At 45.8% G+C, this 18,149-nt stretch overlaps 1 protein-coding gene across 12 annotated transcripts in view; it reads right to left on the bottom strand.

Moving 5' to 3' along the window:
* GPATCH2L (G-patch domain containing 2 like) overlaps window positions 1–11,022 on the bottom strand; it is a 39,662-nt gene extending 28,640 nt beyond the window's left edge. For 4 of the 12 annotated variants that reach the window (XR_014584816.1, XM_083837419.1, XM_083837412.1 and 1 more), the window contains exons 1-5: window positions 10,914–10,995; window positions 9,994–10,327; window positions 9,214–9,884; window positions 3,388–3,452; window positions 59–235 (exon numbers count right to left, since the gene is read on the bottom strand). Coding sequence is in view for 11 of the 12 variants with exons in the window: in XM_083837419.1 (XP_083693545.1) it covers window positions 59–235; window positions 3,388–3,452; window positions 9,214–9,872 (901 nt within the window). In the remaining variant the exon portion in view is untranslated. Of the gene's footprint in view, window positions 1–58; window positions 236–3,387; window positions 3,453–9,213; window positions 9,885–9,985; window positions 10,455–10,913 lie in introns of those variants that run through there. The other 8 variants (XM_083837418.1, XM_083837417.1, XM_083837421.1 and 5 more) reach the window with 8 other exon arrangements.
* Window positions 11,023–18,149: the final 7,127 nt, after the last annotated feature.

The raw sequence follows: 18,149 nt of genomic DNA, 5'->3' as shown, positions 1-18,149 counted from the left end.
GTCTACTCATCATCACATCAAAAGTTAACAATCACAAGTCATTCCTTGTGGAGCTCACCTCTCTGAGCCGGTCGCGAGGGCAAAAGAAACGTGGAATCTGAGAGCTTTTCCAGTCCTGAGTCAATCCGCTCCACTTCAGATCGGTGGTCAGCTCCCCACTTGGGAAGGAGGTTGGGGACAGTGAATCCCGGGACACATTCTCCTTCATAAAACCAATCGCTCTGCTCATCGTCTCCTAAAGAAACAGGATGGAATTATCAACGAGAAACACCAACATGCCCTGTGACTGTCCCACGAAGTACTACAGGTAGGCATTTTTGGATGTGGAACAACAGCTGAAGTCTCATTAGGAATTCCTTCCTGAAGAACCTTATATTTGTATTCTGTTTCAATCATCTGCAGTAACTATGGGGCCTCACTAAATGCTTTAAACTCTACAACTCAGTCTACAAAATTTCCCTATAGAACAAAGCCTTCTTTATAGACCTGCCTAGGGCAGCTTTAGCACTCTGTTGCGGCTGCATCTCATCAACCTTAGTTCAATGCTGTGTGATGTCTAATGCACAACTCTTTCTCTGAAGTAATTACTGTGACAGAAGTAGAGGCCAATCATTTGGCACACGTGTTCTAGGCCACCACAGGAAAGATTTCACAACAGGACACCAGGCTCACAGAGTAAGCAAAAGGAGCACACTCACTGATGATGCAGATCCCTCGTCTCCTAATACAGCAGCAAACAGGAAAAAAATAAGGCTTTGAAATGGTCACTCTGAGTGTAAATACTAACCATACAGTTAGTCTGGCTCAATCAAAATTCCTTAAAATCTGTCAGAACTACAACCTCCCTGCAAAACTAGAGCAGCAGCAGCAACAGAAGTCATTACCAAAATGACTCCATAAAGCAGGGCCACTGTAATTAATAGTTGTAGTCTAATACTGAACTGCATCGGACACCATTCAGGGTAAACCTGCCTGGCCAGAAATCCGCTGGAGGCAGTAGCACGTGAGCAGTGTAAGAAAAAAGCAGGAAGATGACAGGGACACTCAGCTCTTCAGCATCCCATCTAAGAAACAGTCCCGTGTAATTGCAAGGTATTTTACCTTGCCTTAAAATATTAAGGCACCTGACTTGGGGAAAACTCTCATTTGCTTAATCATTAAGACACAAGGATTCCCAGTTATTCTCTCTCTCTCTTCACCAAGTCACATTATCCCTGACTGAACTCCATTATGCCTACCCACACACCTCGCCAGCCAAAAAAAAGCAGAAAAAAACCTCATCCTAGTATGAATCACTTCACACATAACAGAAGAAGCAGCACCCAAAACCGACTCCAATCAGCAATGGTGAAGATAGCCAGAACATTTCAACCCAACGCTATCGCACTGCTTTTTATTTCTGTGATATGTCAGTTGATCAAGAATGCTTATGACAAATATCTTTTGAAATATAGACATACCCCTACCCACCTTACATCAAACAAAAACTTAGTAATGTTGTCTAGGTCTTCTAAGTGATCATAACTTAGGCAAAAATATCCCTTACAGTTTTGGCTCTGTGAGCATAGAGCAATGTAATACCTCAAATCACTACTTCCAGAAGACAAACATTAACAACCAGGATCATATACTGATAGCTCTGCAACATTTGCCTTGAGAGACTTCTGTGCATTTAACAAAAACTTGCAATCCAATTATACACTAGGATAATTCTCCACTCACTGCAATTCCAGCTACCAGTGCATTTCCAAGAAAACTCATTTAATTAGCCACAGCAAATATATATTACACAACATAACCTCAAAAGAAGGGGAAAAAAGCTCTATTCAACTTAAGTACATTGCTATTTCAAATTACTCAGTTTGGGATTGCCTAGAAAACTATCTTTGATATGATCTATGACAAAAAAAAAATGTTTTGTGTTCTCTCCACCTCGCTAAAGCAAAGACCTGTTATTTACTTCTTTATGACCAGAAATTGTCAAAAAGGGGGAAGAAAAGTTGTTCCTTATTTAACCTGAAAATGCAACAACATCTGATTTTCTAAGATCTCATCAACCCTTTTTAACATAAGTTAAAACGTCTTTTACCCACAAAACTGTTACAGTATAAACTGTTTAAACAAGCAGAGGTGACCACAAACCTCTTACAGGTGTGTATACATGCACACGTGTATACGTGCATATCATCCACACCAATCTTGTCTTGAGCGATGAGGCAAAAATTCAACACTTCAGTTACCACACTGCTTCATCACCTAGTATGCAAGTGCTCACTAATTTCAGCTCCCCCAGAAGAGTTACCAGCAAAAACAGGGGACAGGAGATTTGACCTTCCTGTTGATTTTGAAGTATGGGAAGCTGGAAATAGTTATTTCTGAGCAAAGGCAAAGATCATCTCTGAAATTCACACTCTCAGGGAAAGTACTCCAGCCATCTATGCTCACAACAAATCAGCCCTACAGCCTAACACATCATCATTACAAAAGTGTACGTATGTTTGCTAACATCATACTGCCTCACAGAGACACCTGGGCTGGTAACAACTCAGTGGAAACAATATTTTCCTACTGAGTTACTGGTCCTACTTCCTTTAGCGCTCACATATTCCCAGAAGACATCTCATCCAAATCTTAGCTTTTGAGATGTGACAGAGTGCACACCTGCATGACCTGCATGGCCTTACAGGTCTCTAGGGTTACATCCCACCTGCTCCAAGCGTAATAGTCCTGAGTGCCTATGTGCCTACTGCAACTGCTTTTGCACTTACCCCAGAAACTGAACACTATGCTGTCACTGACAAAATCACCATACAGTCCACACTCAAAACCCCTAAGAAATCATTTCTGCAGTAGACATTGAAGATATTAGGCTCAACTAATGCACACAAGAGCAAGGGAAGAACAGATATTTACAGAAATAAAATCTATCACACATTACTGGTTTTCTTAGTAGTGAGTAGTTGCCTAACGAATTGGTAACTGATTTTTTGGAGTTTTCTCTTCCGAACCATAGAGAAAAAAATAACAGATTCAGGATGTAGTGGTATGTAGACAACATCTAAAACACCTGCAGCAATAGATCTTGAACTTTGTTCTTTTACTAGGGAAAGCTCTAAAACTTCTCTTCTATTTCCAGGCCTTGCCATAATAGTCATTTCTTATGTATATTAAATGTTATAGATCTGATATACAAGAGTGTACTGTTACCAAAATCACACCTTTCTAGCTCTCTCAGATCATTTTCTTAACTTCTAGCACCTCTCAGCCACTGGCCTCTCCCCCTTACTTCCCTCTCTGTCTGTCTTCAAACTTAGATCCTTCTTTGTCTTTATAAATTAACAGAAATTCTCCAGTAACACTTGAGGAAAATCACAGGACGGTTGTTACCTTGGCGGCCCTCATCATTGGTAAACAGGCCAGTATCACTGCTGCTGCATACACTGCTGGTTTCACTGCAACAAAAACAAACAAAAAACACTAAAAAAAAGTTACAATTCCAGCAGATACAAAACAAAAACCACTTTCTTACATTTTACGAGCTTCTCTGAGCCCAATATGCTATACATATTTCACAGAAATTAGGTATCGTTGCATTTCAGATACGTGGCTGGCTCTAGGAGGGGATATAACATCTTTCTGTTAAATCCTAGCAATGCTGCATCACTTGAAAAAGAGTAGAATCCTGTATCTAGTCTAGTTCTAACGTATCAAAAAGTAATTAATACAATGGCATTTGCCTCGGGTACTAGAGTTAATAACCTGACTCTGACATTGTCTGGAATACTCACTAGGAAATTAAGTGCAGTTAACTGTCCTTGGGTCACTTAACAGCTACTGAAAAACATCTGAAGTTTTGTATTTCAGACTTCTTTTTCTCAGATGTGTTACAGAGCTACATAAAGCCCCCTTCAATCTACAGCAACTTTTATTTTCTTTAGAGGGAAGAGCAATGGGTACATTTGTAACTCCCTGGCCAAATACCTTAGCACAGCACGACTTGCTACTGCTCAACGCAACCTTGTCACAGCACGCTTTGCATTTGCTGAAGCGGTTACAGGAGACTTAATTCCTGAACCAATGAATTAAACTAGAAATTAATGTGTAGAAAGCCGTTAATTGACTGTAAAACTAGATGAATATTTGCAGCAGAAGTACATGCTCAGGTCAGTCCCAAGCATCTGATGGCTTTAATGCTGATATTAAATCAATCTTCAGACACTTCGGGCAGTACTTCCCCCGATTTAGCTGAGAGATATAAGAACAAGCAGAGCTACTTTCTGCCCACCCCTTTAGCACTAAGGCCTTACAGAAGATGTGAACATCAGATGTAAGTCAGCATCCCAGTCAATCCCCAGTCGGGGAGAGTTGTTAGAAAGCATCCCTTGCCCACTCCAAGGGGCTTGGGTCATACTAGACACAAAACCCCTCTGTTTTCAAAGCAGAAGGATGCGTTATCACAAGAAGTGTAATCCCAAAGAACTGCAGGAACATAATAAACCTATTCTTGAGTATATTATTGCTCTTGGAAAATACACTCTGAAGTGTAACCAAATTAACTCATCATGTGTGGTATCTATAAACTCCGCATCTTCATCATTGCATAAAGGCCATTTAAACTGAAAGGATGAATGGTCTGTATATTATTCCCACATTTCAGTATGTAAGTTAATATCAAATTCCCAATCAATTCATTACAAAGTTTGGCCATCCACTTGCCCTCCCACATAAACACAATAACAATTAAGGCCAAGGACTGATAACCACGAGTCATTTGTTTCATTCCTAGCTCTCCTACCAACTCACTGTATGACCCTGGGCAAATCTCTTAGCATGGCTGCTTTCCCTTTTGAAAGCCTGGATTAATAGTCCTCACAAGCAGCAGATGCAAGGATTGAGTGACTGCTACATAAGGGTTTTAGCATCCTCAGAGGAAAGGTGCCTGAGAAAGGAAAACGCATTAAGTCAAGATTCCAGATCACGTTAACAGTACTTTTAGCATCCTGTTGTACTGAGCGCTCTTTAGTTCCTTACAGATAAACATGACTGCCAGTGCCTTACTTGAATGAATTTTTGTGGACCTCACTCACCCTCTTTACCGCCCATTTTACACTTCAGGGCTGAACACAAACTAGACTCCTCCACGAGCCTTTCTGCAGGTCCAGTAAGCGCTGATTAATGACCTCCACTTGCAAAGGAGGCTACTTACCTTAACCATGAAATAATGAATCCTATTGATCCAACAACCTACTGCTATAGAGTGTTATTGATCACCCAATCTTTGGTTAAAATGGTCCTCATTTAGCAATTTCACTGTCACAAACACCTGGAGCAAAGCATGCTTATAATTAAATAGTTTGGGCGAGTTAAAGTGAGAGGTGATGGACAGAGATCTCAGGTTTCCCCCATTTATTCTTTCTCCTGAGCTATTGTTTGTGTCAGGAGAGATATTGATTTTCTATAAAAATAAGAAAACAAGAGGCACCGAGGGGCTGCAGAAGGTCAGGCTGGGCTGGAGAAGGAGGGGATGCTGAACACTCTGTCTTTGTCACTTGCCTTCCAAGAGAGGAATTTTTTCTTTACTGAGAGACTGGCCTCCAATTCATCAGCGTAGCCAGGCTCTCGAGTGCCACTGCAGGCTGTCATCAAAACAGCTCCCTTCCAGCAGCGCTGGTTACACTCCCAGGCCAGAATATATCAGCATCAGCCAGCGAAGTCACAGCACTGGTGGGTCAGTGCAATGCAGTTTGAAAAAGTCAAGTTACAGCACTTGATAGCAGATTGGCCAAACCAAACATCTCTCACTAGCCAGCACATCACTCAAAGTGATCCGTCAGACAGCTCTTGTACCATGGTTTGTTCTGTCCTCAAGCTGAACCCAGACCATTCTGAGAGTACTCAGCTTAGATCAACAAGAGAAAGAACTTCAGCACTCAATATATAATTTCCCTTTGCTTTATTATGGCTGCAGGGAATCTCAGAGCATTAGAAGAGAGAGAAGGTTACTTCTAACAGTCTTAGCAGTTAATTCTCACCCTTGTACAAATATACAGATGACTATTTAAACTAACATCACTTGCTTCCTCTGTTGTTTCCACAATTATTTACAAATTAGGCTTTGAGTCATGTCATTACCCAACTTAGAAACATCACTTTCCCTCATCATGTTCCTGCACATCTTCCCTTCTCTCAGTTCACCTCTTGCCACATTTGGCAATTTCAAAAATTTCATGCACAGTTTGAACCACAATGATGCAGCACATCTTCTTCCACAAAAAGATGAGGTGAAGCCTTACAAGCAAACTGGAAGTACTACCTCCCAGTTAAGTATACATTTCCAAAGCTTTCTCAATGAATGGGAGTTTATCTACTGAATACAGTAGGCTTTTGATCTGACTTAGGATAAGGGGCTTTGTAGAAAGCAGAGAAAATGCAGGTATGTTAGCATTTAAAGAGATTCTTTCCTACATAACAAAGAAAAGCAATTGTCATTGGAGTGGAGGAAAAAGAAGGTGAAAGAAACCATCAGTTCTGAAGGTACAACTTAGTTGTCTAAAAACACATTAGTTTTGTGAAACTCCCCATCACCAGGGGTCTCTTTTCTCAGGTGAAAAGCAAAGGACAGGAGGCAGGGAGGTGGTGCAGTCAACATCCCTGGAGGTATTTAAGAGATGTGTGGATGTGGTGCTTAGGGACATGGCTTAGCAGCGGACTTGCAGTGTTAGGTGGTTGGACGTGATGATCTTGAACGTTTTTCCAACCAAAATGATGCCATGAACAGCACCGGAACCAACACAGTACCAAAACACTCCATAAATTGCTCGATCACGATGGGCTGTTTCCAAGTACCGTGAGTTTTATCAGTCACTTTCCCTCCCCTCAGCTTGTGATGACACCCATATGATCCTCTCTCCTAGGCATCCAATTTTCTTCTCCTTTCCTCAGGCTATGTCCTTGTTACACATCTGTGCAAAGTACTCCTCTCATGGTACCAGGAAAAGCAGCTAGAGCAGAGTAAGAGCAGGGTGAGCACAGCCAGCTTCGCTCTGCTAGCAGCTATATTTGCAGCAGCAGAAACCAAAGCGTGATCCTTCACTGCTGCGAGGGATAGTCTGCAGCGAAGAGGGTTGCGTGTGTTTCTCTCCAACTTTGACCCTCCCTAGTGAGTCACAGCGCAGATCACACATGTGGTGTTGGAGACATCAAATACTCTGAGAAATATTTGATTTCTCAGAAAGAGAATCCCAAGGATTTGGCAGCAGATGGTAAGTGTCATTTGATGCAGACACTTGCACAATAATTAGTTTGAGAGCAAGGGACAACTGAGACAGAACAAAGCGATATCCTCAGCATGGTCCTTAAGTAACAGTCCAGACAAAGCTGTTTGCTTACTCTTTTAAAGTCTGGCACAAATAAAGGCTGGATGAAAGCCTGCTGGTTTAAGTTCAAGTTTGACATGATGGAACAGGCTCTGACTGGTGGAAAAAAAACCTCAAGGAACCCTGCCCATCACTGCCACATCAAGTAAGGGTATCTCTCAGTCCATCACCAGTGACATGCAACATTCAGGGGCTACTCGGCGTGTTTCCTTTCCTGGACTACCAGCAACAGCACTGAAAAGACTGAAGTGCTTTTAACAACTCATAACAAAAACACATCCACTGGTCTCTTGAAAAGGCCCACTCTGTACTTACTTTTTAACCTAAAGAGAGCCACTTTTCAAGAAAAAAAGACCTTTTTTTTTTTTTTTTTTTTGCTACTTCCATCCTCTAGCAGTCACATACAAACCAAAAAAGCAACAGTGGTTCCCGGGATCAGGACAGTGAGGACGTATCACAGCCTGTGCTTTTCAGAGTCTCGCAGAAAATACCTTTGAGGAGTTTGCAGCTATTACCCACAAAGCCCTCGATAACCAAGTGCCACTTGTCCGTTCTGACAAACTGCAGCAGCTAGACAGCCAGAACACTTAAATGAACCCGAACATACGAACAATTACACTGGAGCAAACAACTATACTTGTCAAATTCACTGTCCTCTCTCTGACGGTGCCTATTATAGTGGATGCCCAAGGAAAGAATATAAGATCATAACACCAATTGACTATTTCCTCGGTATGATCCTATAGCTTCCAGCAATTTCAGGACTTCCTGAGCAAGATCTTCCACCTGGGCTACAATGCTTAACAGCCCCTGATAAATCCATCCTCCACATCCCCCTTTTGGATACAGAAAAGTTTCTCCAAAGTGTCCCACAGCAGAGTTCCAAAAATTGTGTGTATGAAAAGTAATACAATTTTTGTATTGAACGTCTCCTGCTTCTCACACAATGACAGTCTCTATTCCCTTTTAGTATGCCATTCGTTAAGAAATCTCCTCCATTTGACTCTCAGCAGTTGTTTCTTTTCTAACCTGAAAAGTCTCTTTGTACAGAAGCAGCATTACAACCCCAAATATTCTAAAAATGAAACTCAAGGGAAAAATTCTCAAGAGCAACACAGGAACAAACTCAGACCACAATATTTACATTTCTTATTTTCATCTCTTTACATTTCTTATTTCATCAAAAGTTCTTCAAAACTGGACACTGGACACAGACTCCGCTGCTTGTGCGGACCTATCCTTTAAGTATAAAGAAGCTGGGTGAAACTGAAATAATCTTCTCACTACTTTCTCCCAAAGCTAGCTTTCCAGGACCTGATTCCAGATCCACTCAGAGATGCAAAACTGTAGACAAGATGTTTTGACTGAGGTCCATACAGTACCTGCACAGAGGGGTAGTGGTCACGATAGGAGATCTGACCTGTTCTCTGTTACTTATGGTAAGTTCTGAAAACAAGAAGCTAAGATCAGTTCAAATCAATCAGACAACCCAAGTGCCCGCAGTGGATTTAGCTGCCAATTCTCAAGCCACAAGCATGCTACTTTGTAGCAGCAGGGCCACAGACTTTTCAGAGGGGTGCTTGTATAATATAAGTCAGAAACATAATAACTTCGCCAACTTTTCAAAGTGTTTGGGTCATCAGTACAGCACTAACAGGAAATGCTGCTGGAAAAAAATCCACAGTTTAAAAGTAGCTGAGGGATTTCCCCTCTTCAAAAAGAGAACAGCACTGAATAATTTTGATAAGAACTTCTAAAAGCAAAGCACAGGATTTACAAGCAGGTGCAAGCAAGGCAGCCATCTAGCTCTAACACAGGGAAGAAACTGAGATCTCACCATTCAGACATATTTTCATCTGAGCCCTGCTTCTGCTCATCAGCTTCGCACTCCATCCGCTCCTTCCTTCCCCCTTTGCTGAGGAAGGGCCTGTTCTCTCCTGTTTCACAAAGGCCACGACTAGATGATGTCCAAGGGGTGTTTTCCTTCCAGCGTGAAAGACGTTGTTTCTTAGCTGACTTGAACCTGCAGCCCCTCTCGTAGTTCCACTCCGACACCCTGAGCTTTTGCTGGAGACTGGCAGCCACCTCTGATGTCACGCGTTTGACTTTCCGACGGCGCCTGAGAGGTCGACACGGCGCGTTCTCTGTAAAGGAGTCTGACTCATGCCATGAGTGTTGCTTGCTCCTCAGGGTGGCACTGAGAGCTGGATGTCGTTTGACCACTGCTGTGTCATCAGAGTCACTGAAATTGGCTGTCAGCACCTCCCGGCAATCCTTCACAGCTTCATCCAAGCTTGACTCTGAGGCCTCGCTGTAGCAGCAGGCATGCTCTGCCTGATGCGTGAAGTCTGAGCGTCGTTTGCGACCCCGTCTCTTGCGAAGCTGACGTCGCTGCTGCCGTGGGCTTAGGGCCATCTCTTCCCATAGCTCATCCAGCTTGTTTTGTTCTGAAGTCTGCTCTAAGGCTGAAGCCAAGTCATGCACCAGTTCATCCATTGGCAATACCTACTAAAAACGACAGCAAACAATTAGCACCAGACATAAGTGTCACTACTAACACATTGCTAAACCACAGTATACTATAGCCTTTGTAACATTAACTTACTTACACACTTACTTTGAGCTGCCTAGGAGAAACAATGCAGTGCAACTGCTGTTTCTTGGGCTAATGTTCACTCCTTCCTTCCTTTTGCAAGAGTTAAAACCCGCTTCTAACCATGGTGGCAGAGACGTCGCTACTGCGGCAGCTGGGTCAAGTGCTCTGCGTCTGGAAAGGCCTTACGGCTGCATCTTTTGCTTTGAAGGAATGTGCTTTATTACACATCTTAAGGGCAACAGAGCCTGCAACTAGCTCTCTACCTGATGTGATTGTGTTGGTTACTATAAGCCCCAGGGATCAGCCTGCACGGCAAACAGACTGAAGTCTTCAAGAAAGTAGACAGGCAGTAAAGCTGGGAGCAAAACAAAAAGTAAAACAGGCAGTTTGCAAGTCAGCACCAAATCAGCAGCAAAACAAGACACACGGACCCTGTGCTCCTTACAACAGCGTGGGTAAGACCAAGTCCCACTTGCCACAGGAAGAATTCCCACCCACCCGCCCGCCCTACCTCTGGGCTGTTGGTGTCCTAAGCTCCTGGCCAAACTCCTAACCCCACCACAGTCACCTCCCCCTCCGTGCCACGCCGAGGCGGGATTTCCCTCCCCAAACTGAAGGTTTCACACTCAGCCACCGGGCCCGAGCATGCAAACACCCGCAGCCCCGTCCCAGAGCAGCCCCGGCTGCCGCAGGCCGCCCCCGGCACCCCCCCCCCGGCCGCCCCACGACGCCCCTCCGCCCCGAGGGGCAGCCGACGCCCTCCCGCAGCCCGCCGGGCAGCCCCCGGCCCCGCAGCACGGGCCTGCCGCGCACCGAGGCCCGGCCGGGGAGCCCACCGGGGCCCCGCCGGCCCGGCCCGGCCCGGCCCGGCCCCGCCCGGCCCGGCCCCGCCGCCCCCTCCCGGCCCCACCGCCGGGCCGCGGCCCCCCGGCCCCGCTCACCGGCCAGCGGCCGCTCCGCCCGCCCCTCGCAACGGCGCTTCCGGCCTCCCCGGGCCGCTTCCTCCCCGCCCGCCCCGCCGAGGGGCGGGCCTGGCGCCGGGGGTTGGCCCGGGACGGGGCCGCGGCGCCTCCCGGCCCGCCCCTCGGGGCCGGCGGGGTGCTGTGAGGGAGCGCCGTGTAATGGCGGGGAGATCGGACGGGTGTCCCCGCCGCAGTGCTCCTGTTACTGGGCTTAAGCTCGCGGAGTTGTGTCCCCCGGTCCTCTTCCAGGCGCTTTTGGGATAGGGTGGACGTGAGGTGCCTCAACGTGGCACTGCTTCGTGGCGGGGTGTCTGTGAGGTGCTGGGGCTGCTGCCACGCCACCGAGGTTCGCTGTCACCCCAAAGCACGACCACAACTTGTCCCACATGAAGATCCCCCCGTGTTTTCATGTTTCACCCCAGTGACCACTGAACACCTGCAGACACATGGCCCAGCGTCTGAGGTCCTTCCTGAAGCTCGGCACCCAGATCTCTAATCTCGACACATCCCTTGATTTAGTGCGTGTATATTATCAGGTGCCGCGGGTCGGTTTATGAAGTTCTTATTTATGGAAATATCAGCCACCGGCTTATCTGACCTCTGGCCTGCTTGCGAATGAAAGTAACATCTGCCCTGTAGAAGGCCCGGTGTTCCTTATCGATTTTCTGAAGATTTGTGCTTTGGTAGGTCCTGTTGTCGGAGTCCCAGCCCGTCTCTCTACAGATCATTAGCTGCTAATAGAAGCTGTATGTTCGCAGCTCTTGTCATGCGCTCACTCTTGCGCTGCTTGATTTTTATTTTTATTTTTTAATTGTAAGATGTAGGTAACCAGTAAACTATCTACCAAAACTCCTCCATTTCATTTCAGTGCTGACACACCGATTTTATATATCTGGATGAAACTTTGTTATTTCTCAAGTTAAACCTCTCTGTGTAATTCCCTTGTCCTTAAGAGCTGTACCTCACTTCGTATTGTCACAGCATATTCTTATAATCTTTCCCATTTTCTAGATCACCAGCAGCCATCAGTAAAGCCAAGTGTGTCCCCACACTCACGTTTTACTTAGCGTTTCCTTTTGTTTCCTGTCTTTCCGTTTATTTAATCCATGTGGCAGCATTCATATTCAAGACAATATTGGTTCATTTTTCAAGTAACATTTTACGAGGCAGTATATTAAAGGCTTTGCTGAAGTCCAGATATATTATGTACATGGCATTCTCTTCATCTGCTAATTTTGTAAATTAAATCAGAGAAAGTAATCAGGTTTGTCTGACATGATTTGTTCTCTATAAATCTACACCGCTGCTTATTGCTCATGGATCTATTATCTTTTGTATTTTTGCATATTTTTTTCTGCCCCTATTCTGTCATGTGGCCAGGAACAGAAGTTATTCTGAAAGGGTGATAATTGCCAAGATCACGACTTCCCCCTGCTCCCCCCTAAATGACTGGTACTGTGCTTGCTCTTCCTCAGTCCTCTGGCACCCTCCCTAGTTTGCTAAGATACTTCAGAAATAAGCGTAAGAGAATCCTTGAGCTCGTGGCTGATTCCTACACCCCTCTAGGACAATCGCCATTTAGCTTCATCGAGTTCTCTCCATGCCATTTCTCCAACTCGTCCTTTATTTTGTTCTGAGCTGTCATTTTAACATTTTCATTACCTTTTAGTTGTCTGAGAAATTTCCGTGGAAAAAAATATTAAAAGAAGAAAAACAGTCATTCAGTAGATCATTTTTATCCAATTCTTAATGTCTGACTTCAGTTAAGTTACTTTCTCTGCATCAATTCATCTCTAAATGTCTGTGCTTTTGTCTTTTTAACCCTTTCTATGGCATTAACTCACTCTATTTGACTGCAGCATTTTGTTTTCCCTGTCAGTTTCCTATTTCCAATACAGGGGTTTTCTTTTTACTCTCGGATCTGAGAGCCAATCCCTCCTAAAATCTAATCCTGTTTTACCACTGCAATCCTTTTTCATGCTTCAGGATATAAAACAGCTACAAAATGTCTGGGTTAGAGAGAAACTCCCCTGATGGGAAGGTTATTCTGTAAACATCCACTTCAGAGCTTCTTACCCCTTCATTTCGATCACTCCGTGCTGGCTGCGGTTCCGGGCAGGACAACAAATTAGACAAACAGTTGTGTAAAAGCATTCCTGTGTTGGTGTGTCCTGGGCAGATGCACAACAGCAGATGCCCAGTCTAATTTCTCTTATTTTCCATTTGTTTTCCCAAACAGCTCTCTGCTGTTCTGTTGGTCAACAAGCTGTTTTGCCACTGATATAAATTTTATTTCACCTGTCCTTTTTTTTTTTTTTTTTTAACAATTTTCAGCATTTTAAACTAAATTTCAATAGATGTCAGCAGCCTTTTTCCTGATTTGGGGGAGATGGGGTTTGATTTTCTGGAAGAAGGTTAAGGGTAGCAGAAGTGTTTTTGCAATTTGCAAGAGTCACAAGAACTACTAATACAATCCAGAAACAGTTCATTCACAGTACAAGAAAGAAGAAAAAAAAAAAGGCAGGAGGAGTTGGAGAAATATAATGGGGCAATTGGAGTAATCTAGTTTTGAGCAGTTTATGATATTTCTGTTCTGTCTCACAAAGTCGAGAAGTGAGACAGTGACTATAAATTCTGAATCCTTGCCTGAGTTCAACTCCATCCCGCATCCCTGGCAAACTGTTTTATCTTTGTGTAGTTTGTGGTTTTCCTGGGTGGACAACAGGAACTGACCCAGCTTCTCAACACTAATTTTGTTTGTGAAATGCTCTGGGGGTGTAAATGTTCAGCACTCTTATCCTAGCTGGACTGTTAGCCTTTCCTGGGGTTTGCACATGTAGCTATTTTTTTCCTGCCCAAAGGCCGTTGTGACCAACACCAAACTGTTTCTGGGACTAGAGATGGGAGCGGAGATGTTGGTGGTGAGGGACATTCCTGAGGCGAGCAGGAAAGGAAGGTCCGTGGGATGCTTACAGCACATTGTTGCTGCTTCTTTGCCCAGCTCATGCTCCAGCTGGCACAGGGAGAGGTATGGCCTGGTAGGACGGGAAGAGTAAAGGGGTCGTTGCTCTACCCCAGCAAATGATCTGAGTGGTCCCATGGTGCTTCTCAGCAAAACCTTCCAGGGGTTAAAAGGAAAAAGAGAGAGACAGAAAGGGGACAAGAGACAAAGGGAGGAATAAAGTCAAAAAATGTGCCGTGAAGCTTCTTGCAGCAAAATGCGGAGAAAGTCATTTCCAACTTCTTTCATCTCGGAGATGAAGCCACTAAATAAAAGGGCAGCGCAGAACACAAGGGCTTTTAATCTGTCTCATCTCCTTCATAATAACTGCAAATTTTCCCTGGGCTCCTGGGAGTGAGCCTCTTTCCTCTGTCTTTGCCTTATCTCCCCCCTCCATATTTCACAGCCGGCTCGGCTCCCCTCACTCGGCTGCCCCCGGCCTAGTCTCCGAGAGGCCTGTGGGAGCCGCCAGCTCCCAGGGCCGCATTGTTCCCGGCTTGGGAGGAAGCTCAGGGAGGGAATTGAAGGCAAGTCAAAGGGAAACGGCATCATCGCTGCTTCATTAATGGGAACCTTTCAGCAGAAAACATATCAGAGCGAGGTCTTTTCAGAGGCAGTAATTAGCAATTTGGAGCCTTCCCCCCTCAGGAGATGCAGCTGCGATCTAACAAGTGGGAGCAGTGCTCGCCTCCTTTTACGCTTCGTATTTATTGTTTTTCATTTTCTCCATCTTCCTCCCATTGTCCAGCCTCCTCCTCACTGCCAGATAAGGGCCCTTTATTAATCGCTCCCTTTTAATTCTTCATTAATGATAATAACTTTCTCTGGCGCGCGGAGAGGAGTTAATCTTTCCTGGGTATTGAGAAAGGACAGGGCTGAAAGGGAGGGAGTGAAGAAGTGCATGGTGGACAAGGCTGTACCACCACGCTTCCCTCCCTCCCCACCACCCGGAAGGAGTTTCTGGAGACTTTGGCTCTCAAGCCATGAGATGCCCATTGGAAAGCCCTGGGCTGACAGTGTGGCTTTGGTAGGACATACCCTGGCTCAGGGAGCAGGCCCTCACCAGAAACAGGTGTACTTGGGCCAGATGGAGGCACTTCCTCAGTGTCTTTGCTAAAAAGACAGTGGATTGGTGTAACTGGTGCCTGTGCCTACTCATCTTGTAAGAACAGTCCCTCAGGCACCTTCAAAGCCCAATTTCCAAACTGCCAATATTGCCCAAATTTAAATAGCACCTGAAAGTGGAAAAAGAAATTGTATCTGGGAGGCTCTGCACAGGACAAGACCCTTCTTGGTGCCTCCCTCCATCAGATGTCAGAGTCTGTTCTTTCTGAGCACTGAACGAAGTTGCAGATCCAACCTCAGTCAGGATTCATAAGGGATTTATGACTGCAAGCAGCTGGCTGAGCAATGACCACGTGTGGGGGACGTGGTGAGAGTTGTGACAAGGGGCCAGTCCTGCTGATATGGCCAAGTCAAAATCCTATCTACTGTGGAGAGGGCGCCTTAAACAAATAGGTGTAAGACAGCTTAAAGCAAACATGATTATTTCTGTGATAGGCAAGAGACAAAGTGTCACAGATGCAGAGTTCCCCGGGAAAGAAATTTAAAAATTAAGAGAAACCAGTTTTACTTGGATTCTTCCATGGCAAGGATATTTGTATATAGTGTGCAGGGTGTTAATAGTGTTGTAAATTGGAAGTAAGAACTAAATAAAAAGAGAAACTGAGGGCAAGAAAGACAGGAACCGAAGAACCACTAAACAAGTTACAGGAATACCCCTAGTCTTACAACCAAAAGCCTGATCATGAAGCTGCTCATCTCTTATCTAACTCATTTTATTTGGTGATTTGGCGATAGATCACTGCCTCCTGTATAACTGTAACAGTCTGGGTTCTCGCTATGGCTGCCTGTCCCCCAGCCATCACTGGTTTAATAACAGTGGCCTCTGAGCCACTCAAAGGGACACTCATCAGTCTCCCAGCAGGCCTCAGGGGCCCAGCTAAATTCTCTGAGGATTATTTGATGCTCAGAAAAGAAATATGTTCACTGTGGAAGCAGAGACCTGGAAGTGGCACTGGTGATGCTGGTGGGCGCTGGAACATCATGGACATTAATGTCGGGTGGCAGGAACTGGATGCTAGCTTGCCGTCAGCAAGAGCAAGCAGCATTTCAAAAGCTGCGGGCCTCAAACACAGCCAGCAGAGCCAAATGCAGGGATCACCCACAAGGACTGGTAAAGCCTCGAGGAGAGTGGAATGATGACTTTTTCAGTTATAATAACTGCAGGTTTTGCTTCCTGAAGGCCCTCTTGCTCCTCTCCTGTTGTCCTTGCACCTTGTCATTATCTGCCTGTTGCAGTGAGAGCAGCTGGAATACGGGAATGCAGAAGGTCTTCGTAGATAGCGCTGCAGGGCATGCCCCAAGTCTGCATAAAGCAGCCAAGCAGAAGTGCCAGAAGGCCTCACTGGTTGTACTGTCATTCCCAATTCAAGGGGAAGATGAATATGTTCTGCTAGCTGCATGTATGAACAGGGCTGGGTGTTTCAGCCAAGGGCACACTTGTTGGAGGAGCCCTGCAAGTTGTCTAGCATCTGTAGGTTGGTCTGGGCCTGGTGTTGCTCTTTACACGTGGATCTCTTATGCATATGCGTCTATAAATGCACAGCTTTAGAAAGCAACCAAGATGACAGCGATCCCTGAGTCACAAGTGTTACTAACACCTTTGCACACAGCAACAGCTGTATCCCTGTCCCAGGATGTACCTAACCTCCCTCTGCCCTCCAGTCCAGCCTGCAGCCAGGACTCCCCTCCCTTGTCTCCATGTGGGTGCTCATCCCTTCTACCACTGCTTTCTTCCTGCACCGCGCATTTTCCTGGTCCTTACCTCTTGTTGCTCGGGTCCTGAGCCGATCTGCGAGCCCCCGCCCCTTGAGCAGATCCTGCTCACTGCCTTACCTGGCTTTTGCGTGCTGGGTGCTGTGACTTTCCATGGCTGTTCCCAGCATGGAGCCCAGGCACCCCCTCCTGCTGCCCCGTGCAGCGGCCAGGGGAGCCTGCGGTGCTGACATTGCCAAACCTTTCGGAGGTTTGAGAGCGCTTCATGGTAAGGAAGAAGGCGGCAGCATGGATCTGCGGGGAGGGGGAGGGGAGCAGCCTGACAATCCCCTTCGAATTATAAACATATCCTCTTTAAATACATTTCTAAGGATAACATTTGTATTACTGCGTCCTGTGGCTGCTGATAGGGCCCTGCTTATCGCCTTGGTCTCTCCTCCTTTCTCTGGGCCCTGCTGGGAAAGGTCCCTATCTGGAGCCGAGCTGGCAATCCTCCGCCAAGCAATTGTTTCAGTCCAGGGGAAAAATTAATTTCTGCCTATCGTTAATTGAGAGAATTGTGTGGAGAGCTGGGAGGGGGGCTGGTGCGGGGAGTGGGGGATGGAGTGGGGAAGAGAGAGATCGTGTTATTAACAGTGTCCCTTTCATAACCAAATACCCTGATTTCCATCAGTGAGATGAGAGGCTCATTACAGCAAGAAGGTGATTAGAGAACTTGGAGGAACTATCAGGCTAAGCAGGAGAGTGGCAGGGAATTCGGGAGGGACTTGCAGCAGAAGGGCAGCCGCACCAACCAACCATCCCCTCTCACCCTCACTGCCTTCTCCTCCACCCCTCTTCTCCCTGTCAGGCCGTGACCCCCTGCACACATCGCAGGAAAAAGCCACGAAGAAGTTCCAAAGATCAGCAGTTTCAGTGGCTGGAAAGACGCTTTGTGTGGGGGCAGAGCCTGCACACTCATAACTGAAAACCCACTGGAGATGACCAGGTCCTAAAGGCCCAGCTGAGAGTTCATTTGAATGCCTTTTGCTGGTAGTCAAAGAAGAAGATGTAAAAAACATTGGCCTCCTTCCAAGCTACACGGGGAGGTCGTGCATGGCCATTCAGGGTGTCTCTCAGCTGCTTCCTCAACAGGTGGCTAAAAACTAGGACTCCTGACCATCTTGCTCACTAAAATTACATACAGGTGGAAGAAAACTAACCCTGATACTACTCTGATCCAGCTTTTGCACCACTCTTCGCATGCGTGTCCCCTACAAGATATTTCCCCTATTTTAGAGGTATCCCTGCTGTGATACAGCCCACCAGCCCCCAAGCCATCTCACGCACCATGTGTATGTCTTCATGAATTTGCTGTCCTTCAGCTCAGAATTGCT

Source organism: Anser anser, assembly GCF_964211835.1.
Source record: "Anser anser genome assembly, chromosome: 5".
NCBI lineage: Eukaryota > Metazoa > Chordata > Aves > Anseriformes > Anatidae > Anser > Anser anser.
Note: the sequence above shows the minus strand (reverse complement) of the source record. Positions and strands in the feature narration are given on the sequence as shown.